The following is a 17,980-nucleotide window of genomic DNA, read 5'->3' on the forward strand; positions in this document are numbered from 1 at the left end:
ATCTACATCAACCCATCTTCTCCGGAAACATAGCATTTATATCCCTGATCTGTGTCCCACTGAGGTACGCTTGTTATCAGTGGGAGGGCGTGGGAGGGTTATACATGAGCGTGATCTTGTGATCAGAATTCTTCCCATGGGGGCTAGTCTCTACCCCCCACAGGCAGGGTGGCGGGGGGGGGGGGATTCCACCTCTTGACCAAGTTAAGTAGGATGTGAGACCAAATTCAGTGTGGAGGGATCTCGGTGTAATGTGTAATCTTACAGTGATTACAACACATTTTGATGCATTTGGTGTCCTTAACATTTGTTTTTGTCAGCATGCAGTTTATGCTCAAATAGTATGTGTGTGGAGCACATGGGTGTAGGTATAAATTGAAAGCCTGCTCACATTTTTTCAAAGTGCAATATAAGTGTGTGTATATTAATGTGAATATCAGTTGGTATCTAATAAACAAGGGTATGAGGTGGAGAAGCTTGCAAATCCAAGCATTTCAAAAGAACAACACTGTGAAGATTTAGCGATAGGCTATGTGACTGGTTTTGGTTGCACCAGTAACACAAATAGGTTGCATAAAAGTATGTGTATTCATTCTAGAAGTATTTTTTTTTTTGCATTTAGACAAGGTAGCACTAAACGGCAAAACAAATTTAGTGCAATGCTCTACTGCTGAACGAAAAATTGTGAGACAGTATATGAGGAGACAGTAAAGGGATGGGCTTATCAGTCTGCTGCATTTCCTTTACAATCCAATAGCAGACTTAAAGCAGGTACATGATCCATCTTTACTGCCTAACTGCAACAGGGAAATGTGCTGCTTGACAGGGCTGTATGGTCATAAATAAAAATTTATTTTGCAGGTAAAATATTGACAGTGGATATAAAATGTCTACACACCCCGGTCAAAATTTCAGATTTCTGTGATGTAAAAAAATGAGACAAAGATAAATAATTTCAGAACTTATTCCACCTTTAATGTGACCTATAAACTGTACAACTCAGTTTAACAACAAACTGAAATCTTTTATGTGGAGGGAAGTAAAAAAATAGAAAAATAAAATAATATGGTTGCATAAGTGTGCACACCCTTAAATTAATACTTTGTTGAAGCACCTTTTGCTTTTATTACAGCACTCAGTCTTTTTAGGTATGAGTCTATCAGCATGGGATATCTTGACTTGGCAATATTTGCTCACTCTTCTTTGCAAAAACACTCCAAATCTGTCAGATTGCGATGGCATCTCCTGTGCACAGCCCTCTGTAGATCATCTCACAGATTTTCAATCAGATTCAGGTCTGGGCCATTCCAAAACATAAATCTTCTTCTGATTAAGCCATTCTTTTGTTGATTTGGATGTATGCTTTGGGTCGTTGTCATGCTGAAAGATGTTCAGGTTTCTAGCACAAGGTTTTGTGCCAATATTGACTGGTATTTGAAACTGTTCATAATTCCCTCTACCTAGGCCCCTGCTCCAGCCGAAGAAAAACAGCCCAAAGCATGAAGCTATCACCACCATGCTTCACGGTGGGCATGGTGTTCTTTTGGTGGTGTCCAGTGTTGTCGGAGACTTCAGATGTGTTTTAGCAAAATTTAGCCGGGCTTGGATGTTGTTCTTCATCAGAAAAGGTTTCCATCTTGCCACTCTACCCCATAGCCCAGATATATGAAGAATACGGGAGATTGTTGTCACATGTACCACACAGTCAGTACTTGCCAGATATTCCTGCAGCTACTTTAGGCCGGGTTCACACCGCTGCGATGCGGGAACGCCGCGAATCCGCGGCGTTTTCCCGCATCGCATTACTCCCGCCGGCAGTTCACACTGCCCTATGCGGACGGCTGGGAGTGTCAATGATATGTTAATGACACCCCCAGATCCGTCCGCATATCGCAGTGCGATCTGCCGACTCGCACAGGAATCGGATCGCATGGCGTGAACCCCCATGCGATCCGATTCTGTTGCGGACCAAAAAAAGGGTCCCGTGCGAGTTTGCTGCGGGAGCGATGCGAATTCAGCCATACTATCTGTATGGCCGAACTCGCATCGCTACGGAGATCGGATGTGATTTGCGGTGCGAATCACATCCGGATCTCCCCCCGCAGCAGTGTGAACCCAGCCTTAATCCCTTGCCGACCAGCGCGCGACGATATACGTCGGCATAATGGCACGGCTGGGCAAATGCACGTACAGGTACGTCCCCTTTAAGATGCAACATTGTGGGCGCTCCATGTGCTTCATGACTGCTGGTCCCATGGACTTGATGTCCCCTTGGGTGCCCGGTGATTGTGTCACAAGTGATTGGGCGCGCCGTGTGCTTTGTGACCGCTGGTTCCATGGACTTGTTGTTCCCTTGGGTGCCCGGTGATTGTGTCACATGTGATTGTTGTAAACAAGGCATTTCCCCGTTCTGGCTAGATACATGACAGAGATCACTGCTAGTCATCGGGAGCAGTGATCGCTGTCATGTGAGTAGTAGCCCACCCCCCAGATAGAATCATTCCATAAGACACACTTAACCCCTTCATCGCCCCCTAGTGTTTAACTCCTTCCCTGCCAGTGTCATTTACACTGTAATCAGTGCATTTTTATAGCACTGATCGCTGTATAAAGGACAATGGTCCCAAAATAGTGTCAAAAGTGTCAGACGTGTCTGCCATAATGCCAGCCTCCCTGACTAGTTTTCTTCTCGTCTTTTCATCAATTTTGGAAGGATGTCCAGTTCTTGGTAAAGTCACTATTGTGCCATATTTTCTACAATTGATGACTGTCTTCACTGTGTTCCATGGTATATCTAATGTCCTGGAACTTCTTTGGTATCCTTCTCCTTTTAACAATGAGATCCCTCTGATGCTTTGGAAGCTCTTTGTGGACCATGGTTTTTGCTGTAGGATGTGACTAAGAAAATGTCAGGAAAGATCTACTAGAACAGCTGAACTTTATTTGGAGCTAATCAGAGGCACTTTAAATAAAGACAAGTGTGTACTGACTCCTATTTAACATCACTTTGAATGCGATTGCTTAATTCTGAATACAGCTACATCCCCAGTTATAAGAGGGTATGCACACTTATGCAACCACATTATTTTAGTTCTTTCGTTTTTACTCCTCCCCCCTAAAAGATTTCAGTTTGTTTTGCAATTGATTTGTACAGTTTATAGAACACATTAAAGTTTGAAAAAGTTCTGAAATTTTTTATCGGTGTCTCATATTTTTACATCACAGAAACCTCACATTTTAACAGGGATGTAGACTTTTTATATCCACTGTATCTTACCTTATCTATCTCTCTCAATGGCATGTCAACCTTTGACTGAATTCACAAGCCCCAAATGATGTGTTGTTAAATCTAGTTGTTTGGAGTTTAGCATTTTACTGCATACTGTTCCACAACTGACAATAATATTAACTATGCACTCTATGTGCATTCTAAGTAGTCATTATGACAGCGTATGAGTTTTCTCCACTAACCTCTGATCACATTACACCAATAACATCTATCATCTATGTGTCTTAACTATTTCAGTACCCTCAAATATCATAACTACATTAGAAGAAAACATTCATAAAATAAATTGGCTGCAATAGACTAAGGAAATAGATGCGTTAAACACCACTAGAGATGCATTATGCTATAATTTAATCATTTTTAATCTAACAAAGCCTGTCCTGGAATCATTTGATGGACTCAACAGGACCCAGTCAAATACAAACCAAATACGGTTTAACAAAAGTCAGCACTTTACTTATTAATAGTGGAAGCAGAGTAGCTCAGATGTTCTTTTTTTTTTTTTTTATTCCAGACCACCGCTTGAGCATTGGATGTAAAATATGGGCAAGTCTATAATTTTTACCCCCAGAATTACATTTTACAAAGGAAGGAAATACAAAATAATTATATTCTGCAAAACTGTCCTGTGATCTGTCCAATGTAACTAAATAAAAAAATAACAACATTAAGTAAAAGGGAAGCTTCTTTAAGAAAAAGACCCAAAACATATAACTGCTCCAAAATGTGATATGCAAGTAGAACAAGCATAATAATAATAATAATAGAAGAAGATTTCCCATTGTAATTTTCATGTAGCTTTTCATTTACATTTTAAAACCGACTTTAATGTTTTGTTGTTAACACACAGTAAAAGTATATTATTTTACACTAAAATATATTGATACCATGGCAAAACAAAAATAATGAAAATGTATGTAATGTAAATTAACAAAGCTAGTAAAAAGGTCTAATAAGATTTGTACTTAAAACCAAATATCAATGTTCTAAACCCGATTGTAACTAGGTCACCAGTTACTATAGTGTACATCAGCTATAGATGGTTGTGCTATCTAAAATCTGTCTTCTATCAAACCTATGATAGCTAAAGCTATGGAACCCAGCTGAACTTCCAAAGCACATACAGCAAACATAAGCAGTTTGCAGTTTTACACTGACTGCGTTAAGACATGGCATCATATTAGGGACATACAGCAATTGTGTCCACTGCACATGTGAAAGAAAACTGCCTGACTTTGGAAACTGTTTCCAACACAAATCAAATTTTAGAGGATGAGGTTTAATATGCTAGATATTCAGTAAGACAAAAATTATACATTTAGCTGAACATCAAATGAGATTTCTGGAGGTATGTTTATTCTGGTCAAAAGTCTCTTGAAATGTTCTGACACCTCTGCTTTGCCAGACATATGAGATCTGAAAATGTACATCATAAGGCTGGTTGGCAAATGCTTTACTACTTTGTTGAGTTTGCAAATAATGTCCAGTAAATAAAAGCTTTTTGTTTATCTAATTAGTGGGTGAATTTGGTAAATGCATACCTACCCTGTATGCTTACCTTAAAGCATGGGTGCTCAACCTGTGGCCCTTCAGCTTTTGGGCAACTACAAGCCTCATCATGCCTCTTCCTTTAGGAGTCATGCATGTAACTGTCAGCAGCTTGCAATGCTTCATGGGACTTGTAGTTCCGTAACAGCTGGAGGGCCACAGTTTGGGCACCCATGCCTTAATAAATAACTCTCATAGATAAAATAAACTTAATTTCCCCAGGAGCCCAAGTGCCTACAGCACTTGGTCCTGTTCTGAGTGGTTGCTTCCTTGTCCCCTAAACACAACTCTTAATACTGGATCTATCCCATTCTAAAGCCCAAATTATGGCCATTCCTGTGGGAGAGGTACAGTCAGCAGAGCCCCAGCCTCCCTCTCTCTTAGTCCTCTGTCCTTATTCTAAGCAATCAGCCTGCTTATTCATTCATACATCCCTAATTCCAAAAAGGTTTGGATGCGGTGTAAAATCTACATAAAAACAGAATACAAGGATTTTCAAACCTTATAAACCCATATTTTATTTACAATAGCCAATTGAAAACATATCAATGTACCATTTTAAGAAAAGAAAAGAAAAAAAAAAAAAGAATTTTGAAATTGATGGCAGCAACACATGTCAAAAAAGTTGGGACAGGGCAAAAAAAAAAAAAAAAGCTGAAAATTTAAGTGTTACTAACAAGGAAGAGCTGGAAGAACATTTTCATCACTGAATTCTATTTTTATGTAGATTTTACACAGCGTTGGGGTTGTAGTAGAAAATAATAATTTACAGCTGCAAATCTGTGTAATGTATCTTCCGGTATTCTGTATGTGTACAAGCTGCTGCAGACAGATCACACAGAGCTGCAGCTCTGAACAATCTTTTACTAATATAACTGAACAAGCAGCACTGATTGTTCAATCATAATAGTGACAGATCACTTAGCACTGTTTTACATATACAAATCAGCAGCCGATGGATCACACAACACTGCAGCGCTGTGTGATTTTTCACTTTTATGACTGAACATGTCTAACACATCCAATCAGCAATGTTGATTCATTAATAAAGCTGAAAGATTACACAACACTGTGACGCTTTGTAATCCATCTGCCAGGGATGTTTATTTACAAGCCACCACAGACAAATGCTCAGCACTGTAGGATGTGTCATCTTTTGTGAATGGCAGTGCTGATCTCAAGAGTGGCCCCCACAGCCAAAGCTATCACTCAAAAATCTGTCTCCTTACCAACAGTTTTGTCAGATGGATGAAAGCAAAATGTCTGACCAAACTGATTAGGCAATTGTGGGGCAGATTAGTGCCTTGTCCCCTCTGGGGATGTAAAAAGCTGTAAGGAAAATCGTAAAGTATATTTGCACTTTTTCAGCTAAATTGGCATAACTTCTGCTATGTATTTGTTAAAGGTTTCCGTGTACATAGTAGAAACAGCCACTTGCTGCAGCCACAATGCTTTTCTTCACAACTGGGCAGGAATTATATCCTTGCAAAGTGCCTGCTGAACACAAGTCATTTAAGCAAATTGGGCTGCCCTGCAAGCGCCACGGCACCAAATGGGATGCAGGAGGTTGTGGCTCACAAGTGTGGGGGTCAAGGGGTTAAAACAGGTGGGGAGGTGGCGACACAATGCCTCCTCGCCATCTGTCAGATGCTCCCCGAATAGCGATCTGAATGCCAGCACAAGGGTGAGTAAGCCCTTAGCGGGGTAAACTGACTCTGTCCCCACTTTGTCCTTTGGAAATTGTTCAGAATTGAATTGTTCAAATTTGACTTTAAAGTCTATTTGCTCTTCTGCAAAAAATCTTGAGAAGCTCCTACTATGTTTCTTCTGTGTCCCCTTTCACACAGCATATCTAAAATGTTTTTTTTTAAATATATATCTTTCCTTTGTAGTTGTTTCTTTGAAGGTTTATACATAATACTGCAAGTTTTTCTGAACAATTTCAAAGTCCAATAAGAGAGAAATTCTGAAAGAAAGTGCATTAGCATACAATTTACGACCCAAGGCCTGGACGTTTACCCTTTGTTAGGACAGTGTGCACATCTAGCTTACAATGAATAATAAGATTTGCAGACACAGTACAAACAGGGTTAATTATAGTATCCATTATGGTAAACTTCATGCCCCATTCCTAACATTACATAGAAGGGGAAAGCATTTTAGGCCTCATTAAGACGAGGCGGATCCGCTTGCACGGAGTCCGCCGGCTCAGCGGGAGTTCTCTCCATTGATCTCCACCGAGCCTGCAGATGAAAGGTCTTTCTATGCTCACTGAGTGGGGAGGGGCTCTATGGAGAGATCAGATGAAAACGGACAGCATGTCTGTTTTCATCAGATCTCACCCGATCCGATAGCGACGGATCCAGACATAGGGCCATCCATCAGCTTTTGGCGGATACGATGTCGGCGGACATGTTACCGCTGACATCCGTCGCTCCATAGACTAGCATGGAGCACCCGTTCAGGTCCGCCGTCAAAACTGAAAGGCAGACCTGAACAGTCCGACAGTGTGAAAGGGGCCTTTGGCAAGTAAAAAGGTAAGCAGCAGTTTTTAAATATTTTTATGCAATAGAAATGTATGCAATGTGAATTGTATCCTGCACCAAACAAAGCTGGCATGATCCAAATTTGTCTGTAAAGGTGGAAATACATCTTTGCAAATATTTGGAATGTATGGTTGAGTTCTCCCTAAAAAAAATATCTTATATACCTTTTGAATGATTAATGAGAGTGATTTGGAATATAATAGTAGGTTACTACTGAACTGTCTATGATGTAATTATGTTATATATGCTATAATAAAACAAAACAAAAAAACACAAACACATCATAAACAAATTTATAAAAAAAAATCTATGAAATTCATTGTGAAAATTGTTGGGTTGATTTACTAAATTTGGAGTGTGCAAAATATGGTGCAGCTCTGCATAGAAACCAATCAATTTTTTTGTTAAAGTGTTTGTTAATCCCCAAAAAGTAAAAAAAAAGACCCTGTTCCTTTAAAGCAGTGATTGTGCTGTGTAATTTGGTCCCCCGTATCACCTGAAATACCTGGCTGATCCTGACAGTTTCTGCCCTCCCCTATGTCAACAATTTGACAACAATATATCAGGGTTGCGGAGCCCTGACACTGTAATGTCCTGTACACACGATTGGATAGTCCGACAATAAAATCCATGGATTTTTTCCGACAGATGTTGGCTCAAACTTGTCTTGCATAGACACAGTCACACAAAGTTGGTCGGAAATTGCGAATGTCAAGAACGCGGTGACGCAGAATACGTATGACGAGCCGAGAAAAATTAAGTTCAATAGCTAGTGCGGCTCCTCTGCTTGATTTCGAGCATGCGTGGAACTTTGTGCGTCTGGATTGTGTACACACGATCGGAAGTTCCGACAACAGAATTTGTGTAATGGATTTTGTTGTCGGAAAATTTGTGTGACGGAAATTCTGATGGAAAATGTCCAATGGAGCCTACACACGGTCGGAATTTCTGAAAAAAGCTACCATCGAACATTTTCTGTAGGAAAATCAGACCGTGTGTACGAGTCATTAGTGTACGTGCCTCCGTCAGCCGCAGCCCTGCGTCTCCTCTCCTCTCTCCCTTCTCTGTTTGCTCCATGTCCGCACCGCTCCCCCCCCTGCTGCTCAAATTAGGGTTAACATTACATTATCTTCTTTGTTGATTCATCCAATGTCTTGTGACTGTGCTTTATTAAAAATTAAGCTATATACATTGTTTAATAAGCGCAGATCAGTGATCACATGACATGACTTTTCTCTCTTTTCTTGCATTACAGATGCAGCGAGCGGGGCCTCCTCTCTTCTCCTCCTGAATGATGTCAGCGAGGGATCCTTGGCCCCACCCGCTGCATCTGTCGGGCCAAGAGAAGAGCATATCATGTGATCTGCGATCAGTAAACGAGGTATGTAGCTGCATTTTTAATAAAGCACAGTCACAGGGGGACATTAGATGAATCAACAAAGATGATAATGTAAAGTTAACCATGTGGGTTAAAGCCAAAGTTAGAAGCTGATTGGCTACCACGCACAGCTGCACCAGATTTTGCACTCCCTAGTTTTAGCAAATTAACCCATTTTGTCACTGACAATTATTTAACAGGTCACAATGAGCACTTACAGCTCAAAAATAATTTGTGGAATTAGTAAATATTAGATGCTGGCCTGAATCAGAATCAAGATATGACTATTTATATTTACAGTACACAAATTTGCGTCCCTGTTTTTCTCTATGATTTCAGTCTACAGATGCCTTCTAAATGGTACATCAGTTATCTCTATGTATTTCTCAAGGCATCTGAGGCAACTGTCTTTGGTTTTGTTTTATACTTACATTCCAACAAATCAGCCAAGGTCTTGGTACGGAGAGCAACGGGTCTCTTTGTTTTATCGTTTGTGATGGCAAACTCTTGCATACCTAGCTCTTCCGCTACTTTAGCTTGTGTCCTGTTGTTCACCAGTGAGCTACGAAGCAGCTGCAAGATGCACAGAGAGCAAGATAATGAGGGGACATAAAAACAGCAACACAATCCAAAATCCTGACATCTTAAAAAATGAGACAACTTAAGATCAGCTTTTAGTGTTCTTTAGAATAGGTATGTGTCTTCATAACTCAAGCAAAATCTCTATTCCAAGCCAAAACAAAACAAAAGGAACTAACAAGCCTATCATGGGATTTTAACGTATTAGCATTTTCCTTAATTTATGTACGCTTTTCTGGCTTAAATTCTGCATTGCTGACTGACTCATAATTTTGTTGAAAAGTTTCCTTAAGCAGAGAGCTCTCATTATTTCTAAAGCCATTCTCTTTATTAAATCTGTTCTTCTCCAACTGTCACTCTTTAGGTATTTTAGACAGATTAGGGCACCCAATGTTACATGAAAGATAAATGCTCATTGTGAATAATAAAGAACTTTCTTTTACAGATCTTAGCAATGTCAGTCATGTCTGACAAGCATCGGTAATTATAGTTCAGAATAACATTCGCTCCCGACCTTCACTACCAAGATGTTTCATTTTATAAATATATAATATATATATATACACACACACACACACACACACACATTTAAAGTACATAAATCTCTGTCATAAATGATTTGGAGCATACTGAGAACTACAGACATGGCAAACTGCAATCCAAAGAACATACATCATTGGACTTCAAGAAATACTAGACTTCAAAGCATATGAAACGAGAAAGTAGAACAAACCTGTGACACTGTTTGCAAGAATGTGCATAAATTTGTGCTTAAATATTTAAAAAATGTGCACTACTAGTCTTCAAGAAAATTGTATCAAATTCCTAAATTGGGTTTTTACTTTCAGAACCACAGCAAGTCATCCATTTTGCCCAGTTGGCGTCAGTGTTACCAACCTAACAGATTGAAATTTACTGACAACACCCAAAATTTACTGGCACAGCCAAGTTTTTACTGGCATTTCCAAAAGTTACAAAATTACAGTTTTAAGTCCAAATTTCACTATTTAGGCTACAAAAAGTACAATATGTAATTAGCAATGTGATTTAAGTGGTTGTAAACCCTTACAGACCACTTTGAACTACATGTAAGCCTAGATTAAGGCTCCTAAACACGGTTTATTTTATTTTCAATATAGTAAGTAGCTCAGGGACTGGACTCAGGAGGGCAATAAATTAGAATGGGCGGCACACACATAAAATTGACTCACAGTGATTCTGACAGCAGTGTGCAGCAATACAGATTACCGACATGACACGTCCTCTCCTAAGTCACAGTGACAGCCTCTCTCCATGCCAGGTGGTCCCTCCAGTCCAAACAGCACTGATGGTTCAGCCTGCCTTGCTCCCATCCTGCAGACCCACACAACAAGGCTCTGGCCGCTCTGCTTGGCTCCCTTGCATCATGAAATCACAGGACATGTTCAGGCACCACCTCCACCAGAGCCACCTGAACACAATTTAGCAGTATGGACTCGACTGGCTCCGGGCTGAGCGTAACAGCCATATTTTTTACTGGCAACCTTTTCTTTCTACTGGCTTTACCTGTTTTTTACTGGCTGCACTGGTTGGTGTATTTCACTACCAGAACCACAGCAAGTCACCCATTTTGTCCAGTTGGTGTCTTTCACTACTACAACTACAAGTCACCCTTTTTGCTCAATTGGGGTTTTTCACTACCAGAACCCCAGCATAGCCCCTTGCTGGTGCCACTAGAAGGGATCCTCACTTTGTATCCCATCTATTCTAATTCCTCTACACCGCCTAAAAGCATCTGATACTTTTGATTTTCTTGCATAAAGTGTATTTAAAGGCAACATTTATTTTAGTTTTGGAGTAGGGTAGCATAGATTAAGACCCTCTTTCAATTTCAAAATTGCAGTTTGTGGCCCCACCGGGATTCACACTCTATTTATCCTGATAACCCTTTTCACAAAGGTATAGCTCCTCTTTAAGAATGTCCAATACTACTACTACTACTAATAACAAAAAAAAAGGATTCCCATCTGCAAATTTTGAGAAGGAATTCAATGCAATCAATAAAACCAGTGTCACACATATGCCACTGCCTGGTTAGGTACATTCTGAACAAATGTTGAACTCTTGGAAGAAGGACCCTGATCGACAACTGCACTAATTCTTTACAGCCATTGTACAAGAAATTGCCTAATATCTGCAACTCTAAAATAAACCCACTTGTTTCCTGACCATGCAGTGCTGAAATCTGTATTGAAACCAATACACATTTGTGCTCCCTGTGCTCAGGATAAATAGAATATAATTTATTGAAAATATTTGAAAAAGTGTTAATTTTAGAAAATGTTATACATTAAAGTGGAACATAAGGCTAACTACAAGTATTCTTAAAGCGGTTCTATAGTGTTTTTTTTTTACTTTTACCTACAGGTAAGCCTATAATAAGGCTTACCTGTAGGTAAAAAAAAAATCTCCTAAGCCTGTATGATTTAGGAGATATTCTCCTCGCAATGAGCCGCTGACTGCAGCGGCGTATGCACACAGGGGATTTTCGGCTGAAAGCCTGGCAGATGCCGGACGCTGCCAGAAAGAAATCTCCCACACGCATGCGCGGAAGACACGCCAAGGGAACATGTCAACTCCCTTGGCATGGATCGGGTAAGATGTCACGGCCTCGTTCTAAGGAAAGTATTTTATAATGAGCTAGTATGCAGTGCATACTAGCTCATTATGCCCTTTCCCTTGCAGGTCTGAAAAAAAGAAAAAAAAATGTCAGCGTGTTTACTCCCGCTTTAAAGATGCTGCCTCCCCCCTCCTCCGACCTATTCTCCATAGCCCGTGTCAGAGAGCAGCTGCTACCTGGGAGAGGAGGAAATTCTGACAACGGGGAGGGGGGGGGGGGAGTGTGGTGGCAATGGGAGGAATGACATCATAACTCTGTGAATTTAGAGCGCGCTCCCTATTACACAGCCATAGCTGCTGGATTACGTGACGGCACCGGAGTGGGTGAAAAAAAAGGTATTTATACAGGAAGGGGGAGGCAGCATTTTTAAGCATTCTTAAAACATTTAAAACCCATTCACAATTGTGTCTGTCAGCTTAAAATAAAATATGGACTGCGTATTTATTAAGCGTTTAGCTTTAAGCTTTTCAATTAGAAATTAATGTGATATATGTCCAAAACGGAGTACAGATGGAAATCTTAAAATTTCCAAAGTGAGACAAACATTTTGAGGAGCTTACATTTTAATAGTTTGCGTTTTTAACACATGCATTTTCTGGAGTAAAAATGTTTCAGTGAAATGTAATTATAATCTTCACAATTTAACATCATTTTTTACACCATAGAGTGCAAAACTGCAATGTCTCATCTTGTATGTAATGTATGCAGATAACAAACATACAGGAATCCAAGGCCAGAGTGGTAACAATTCAAGATTCTCTTCTCAATTTTATTTTTTACAGACCTTGGATAACAAGGCCAGCCTCCTATTCAGCGATCAAAAAAATTAAAAATGTAAAATGTATGTAATTAAAGGAAAAACAGCAATATATTTCACTATGCAAGCAAACCCACTCAATAGTAAATGTGACACAGTGGATTCACAGCTATTTGTTGATGATGAAAAGGTCTTCATGAACAAGAATGTCCAAATACACTACTAAACAATAATGCACTCGTTTAATAGCAACCTTCAAATTTATTATGATTATACACAGCTAACCTTAATGGCTTAAAGCGTAAGTAAACCCTAACAACTTCATTTTATTGCTCCCTTTTGGTCTGTTAACTATACCATTAAAAACACTTTAAAGCGGGAGTCCGCCGGGACTCCGCGTTTTTTTTTTTTGAAAGCCAGCAGCTACAAATACTGCAGCTGCTGACTTTTAAAATAGTGACACTTACCTGTCCAGCGCACCCGCGATGTCGGCACCCGAAGCCGATCTGTAGATCGTTTCTCGGGTGCTGCCGCCGCCATCTTGGGTATGGGAATCAGGAAATGGAGCCTTTCGGCTTCATTTCCCGGTTCCCTACTGCGCATGCGCGAGCCGCGCTGCGCAATAAGGACGGTCCCCGCTGCCTCTGGGATCTGTGTGTTTTCCCAGCAGGCAGCGGGGCACTTGCGGAAAGGGGCGTAATATACGCCCCTTTCCGCAGAGAGCTATCCCGGAAGTGGGTGCAGATACCTGTACTGTACAGGTATCTGTACCCCCCTCCCCCCTGAAAGGTGCCAATTGTGGCGCCGGAGGGGGGGGAGGGTTCCGATGAGCGGAAGGTCCACTTTAGGGTGGACCTCCGCTTTAATATATGGTGCTGTGCAAAAGTTTTAGGCAGGTTTGGAAGAAACGCTGTATATTTTAATGTTTTATTTTTATCAATTTAAAAAATGCAAAGTGAGCAAACAGAAGAAAAATCTAAGGCCGGATTAAGGGCTTGTTCACACTTGACTAAATGACTGACGCTCAACAAATGCTCCTATAGCATTTGTATGGCATTAGTATGGGCCTCAGACAGGCGTCAATGAGGTTTAGAATGGGGCATTTTACAAGCGCTTAACGCTCTATGTGAGGTTTCATAGTGTTTGATGAATGTTAAAACTTCTCCACAAAGGAAAGTGACTCATTTTAACGTGCCGCAACTGCAACAATACCGCTCCGAAAATGCTTGCCAGAGCGTTACCATAGACTTGGATGGGAGGCGTTGAAAGGCTTCTCCTGACTCAACATGAGGCTTTTGAAGCGACTCAACGCTAACGCTTAGTGTGAACAGTACAATGTGCTGTCTATTATATCTTGTGCATATGCATTTGAGGGGCTTTTTAAAGCCTGTCAAACGCCTACTCTTAATGCCAGTGTGAACTAAGCCTAAGAGCATTATGGGCCTGGTGCTGAGGATTTTGGTGTGCCTTTTTATGAAAATAAATAAAATGAAAAAACAAACTTTTTTTGTTAAAACAAATTAAAGTGAGAGACTGGGTGAGAGAGGGATTGAGAGATAGAGAGGGTGTTGAAAGAGAGGGGATGGGGGGGGGGGGGGGGCGGGAGAAAAAGGGGGTGAACGAAAGGGCAAGGGGGGTGAAAGGGAGGGGATAGGGGGAGAGAGAGAAAGGGGGTTAATGAGAGAATGAGGGGGGATGAAAGAGAGAGAGCGTGAGTATGGGGGAATAGAGGGAGGGTGAAAGAGAATGAGAAAGGCTGAGAGAGAGGGTGGTGAAGGGGGTGAGAGTGAGGGGGTGAGTCTGTGGGGGGCACAGCATAGTACAGTACATTACATCAGTGGCACAACAGAGTATGTTAAATGGGGAGGGTGGAAAAGCACATTACATTACATGGTGGGCACAACACATGACAGTGGGCACTGCACATTCAACGGTGAGCATGGCAGAGCACATTACATGGTATTCACAGCACACTGCATTGTTGGCACTGCACAATACAGCACATTACGTGGTGGGCACAGCACATGACATGGTTGATGCTGCACAACACAGCACATTACAAGGTGGGCACAGCACCTTATGCGGTGGGCACAGCACGTGGGATAAAGCACATTACATGGTGGGTAAAGCACAGCACATTACATGGTGGGCACAACACGACAGTGGGCACGGCACATTCAATGGTGAGCATGGCAGAGCACATTACATGGTGTTCACAGCGCATTACACGGTTGGCACAGCACATGACGTGGTGGGCAGAGCATATGACATGGCTGGTACCACACAACACAGCACATTACATGGTGGGCACAGCACATGACATGGCAGTCATAGCTGAGCACATTGCATGGTGGGCACTGCACAACATAGCACAGAATATGGTGGGCACAGCATATTATATTGTGGGTACTGCACATGACATAGTGGGCACTGCACAACACCACCACATGACATGGTGGGCACCGCACAACACCACCACATGACATGGTGGGCACTGCATGGCACAGCACATGAGATGGTGGGCACTGCATGACACAGCACAAGAAATTAGATGGTGGGCACAGCACATGACATTGCACAGAACATTCCATTGTGGGTGCTGCATGGCACATGACATGGTAGGCAATGCACGGCACATTACATGGTGCGTTCAGCACATTGCATGGTAGGCACTGCATGGCGCAGCACATGACATGATGGGCACAGCACATGACACGGTGGGCACTGCACAGCAATTTACATGGTGGCCACTGCATGGCAAAGCACATTACATGGTGAGCACTGCATGATACAGCACATTACATGGTGGGCACTGCATGGCACAACACATTACATGGTGGGCACGGCATGGCATAGCACATTACACAGTGGGTATGAGATGGTGGGCACTGTAAGGCACAGCACATGGCATGGTGGGCACTGCACACATCATGATGATCATTGCATGGCACAGCACACGACATGGTAAGCACTACACATTACATGGTGGGCACTGCATGGCACAGCACATGACCTGCTGGGCACAACATGGTGGGTACTGCTCATTGCATAGTGGGTACGGCAGGGCACAGCACATGAAATGGAGGGCACCGCACATTACATGGCGGCCACTGCATAGCACATCACATGACATTGTGGGCACTACACATGACATGGTGGGCACTGCAAGGCACAGCACAACATGGTGGGCTCTGCCAGGCACATTACATGGTGGACATTGCAAGGCACAGCATGACATAGTGGGCACTGCATGGCACAACACATGACATGGTGGGCACTGAACATTACATGGTGGGCACTGCAAGGCACAGCACAAAGTGGTGGGCACTACATGGCACAGCACATGACATGGTGGGTACTGCAGATGACATAGTGGGCACAAGAGTGCGCATTACATGGGAGGAACAGCCCTCTGTCGCCTGGCACAATCATTTCACCCCGCCAAGTCAGTTTCTACACAATCAGTTTACTAACCTCATCTCAACAGCATGGCAGATTTTCTTCCTCCTAGGCTCCTGCTGGTTAGGATAAAATCAGTGCCTCTCCCCTAGACAGCTGCCTGCAACTCCCGGACACTGAGGATCTGTGTAAGTGGAACAGATCCTCTAATAGCAGGCAGCCATCAGCAGAAACAGGACTTGGCTGCAGCGGCTGACACTTCTCTCCTCAACGCTTGCAGTGCATAGAGGGCTCCTTTTCCCTCAGGATGGAACACAGATAAGCCACTGGCATAGGCTTATATTGGGGGAGGGGCCTGGAGCTGCAGCGCCAATAGCCCCTATGTTAATCTGGCCCTAGTGGGACTAACCTTTGGCGTTAACCCAGCATCAATTATTACACTTGCACACTTTGTATACTTGCAAAAAGTCAGGGATTTTGATTTTGTAGAATTTGAGTCAGGATAAGAGCCAATTATACCAAGCAGCTGCTAATGATCATCAATTTCATATGCAGGTTGAAACACAGTCATTAACTGAAGCAAAAACAGCTATGTAGGAGGCTTAAAGGGGTTGTAAACCCTCATGTTTTTTCACCTTAATGCACGCTATGCAGTATAAAGTGTATTTAGATACACTTTACCTAGCTGGCCAATTTAAAGTAGTTGTAAAACATAATGTATATGATTTAGGCAGTTGATGGGGGTTTTAGACTCCAGGGAGTTCTTGGCTGCCAAACCAGCCAACCGTCCATTGCTAAGTGATCATGATTTGACTTAAAACTGGTGAGATGCAGCTGCTCACTATAACTGTGAGTCATGTCTGTGTGGTGACAGACACTGTAGCAGCCCCTAAACATAGCCAGCCATTTGCCCAGTGGTAGCACCTTGGTAAAAATATGAACACATCACTGAAGTTCCAGGAAGTTTGCTATGAATCTGTTAAGAATGGGTGGAGGTTAGCAGAAATATCTGGGCTCTGTAAAAGAGTTTCCAAAGTGAGGAAGAAGTTTTGAGTAAGCATGGAGAGGAAAAAATAGTCTTTGTGTGGGTCAAAGGTTGGTCAATGATGGTGTATGAAAAGCAGATTGAACATAGACTTGAAATACCCGTCGCCTTGTACAATCAATCAAGAAAAAGACTGGCTGTCCATATACCACAGGGAATAGTGAAAATAAACTGGAGACAGTTGTATTGTTAGACTCCAATGAAAAAAAAGGGCATTGAAGAGGCACTGAGACTTTGATATGAGTTGAAACAAGGTAGTGAGAGGGCAAAAAACATTTGAAGAGCCCACTGGCTCAAGTTAAACTGCTCACAACAGGCAAGGCTACCCTACTGTGGCTAATCTAGCAGGTTACCAGGAAAAGACATGCATATTTGGAAGGAGTGCCATACCAAAAGATAACAGTCCAAATAAATGTATTGATGTTGTGTTAAAGGACAGCCAACGGGTTTCGCTGGCCAAAGGAACTCCCCCTTCATCAGGGCTTCAGTTAAAAATGAGAACCTTGAGTGGACTCAAAATAAGGTTTTCCTGTTTGAATCTGTGCAGGAAATGGCGATTGCTGGATTAGGAATTCTGGCCAGCAGTGTCTGCATCAGCAGGTAAAATAAAACTTTTGTTTTGGTTTAATACTGCTTCAAGCTTCTACATAAACTTTGTATAGTCCATTCATCCCAATATAACCTAATCAATAAGTGTGGGTATTTATGTTTGAAGGAATGTGCAGGGGATGTCACCAAGCTTGGTTTTTCTTTGACACATTTTTGGCAAAATTAGCCTCC

General features: G+C 41.9%; 1 protein-coding gene across 1 annotated transcript in view; it reads right to left on the reverse strand.

Moving 5' to 3' along the window:
• DROSHA (drosha ribonuclease III) overlaps positions 1-17,980 on the reverse strand; it is a 579,282-nt gene that overhangs the window by 30,351 nt on the left and 530,951 nt on the right. Inside the window, exon 27 of the mRNA XM_077492043.1 lies at positions 9,193-9,334. Within this exon, the coding sequence (XP_077348169.1) occupies positions 9,193-9,334 (142 nt within the window). The remainder of the gene's footprint in view (positions 1-9,192; positions 9,335-17,980) is intronic.

The sequence above is a fragment of the Lithobates pipiens genome, unplaced genomic scaffold (assembly GCF_037356315.1).
Source record: "Lithobates pipiens isolate NorthernLeopardFrog02 unplaced genomic scaffold, aLitPip1_a1.2 Scaffold_19, whole genome shotgun sequence".
NCBI classification, from domain to species: Eukaryota; Metazoa; Chordata; class Amphibia; order Anura; family Ranidae; genus Lithobates; species Lithobates pipiens.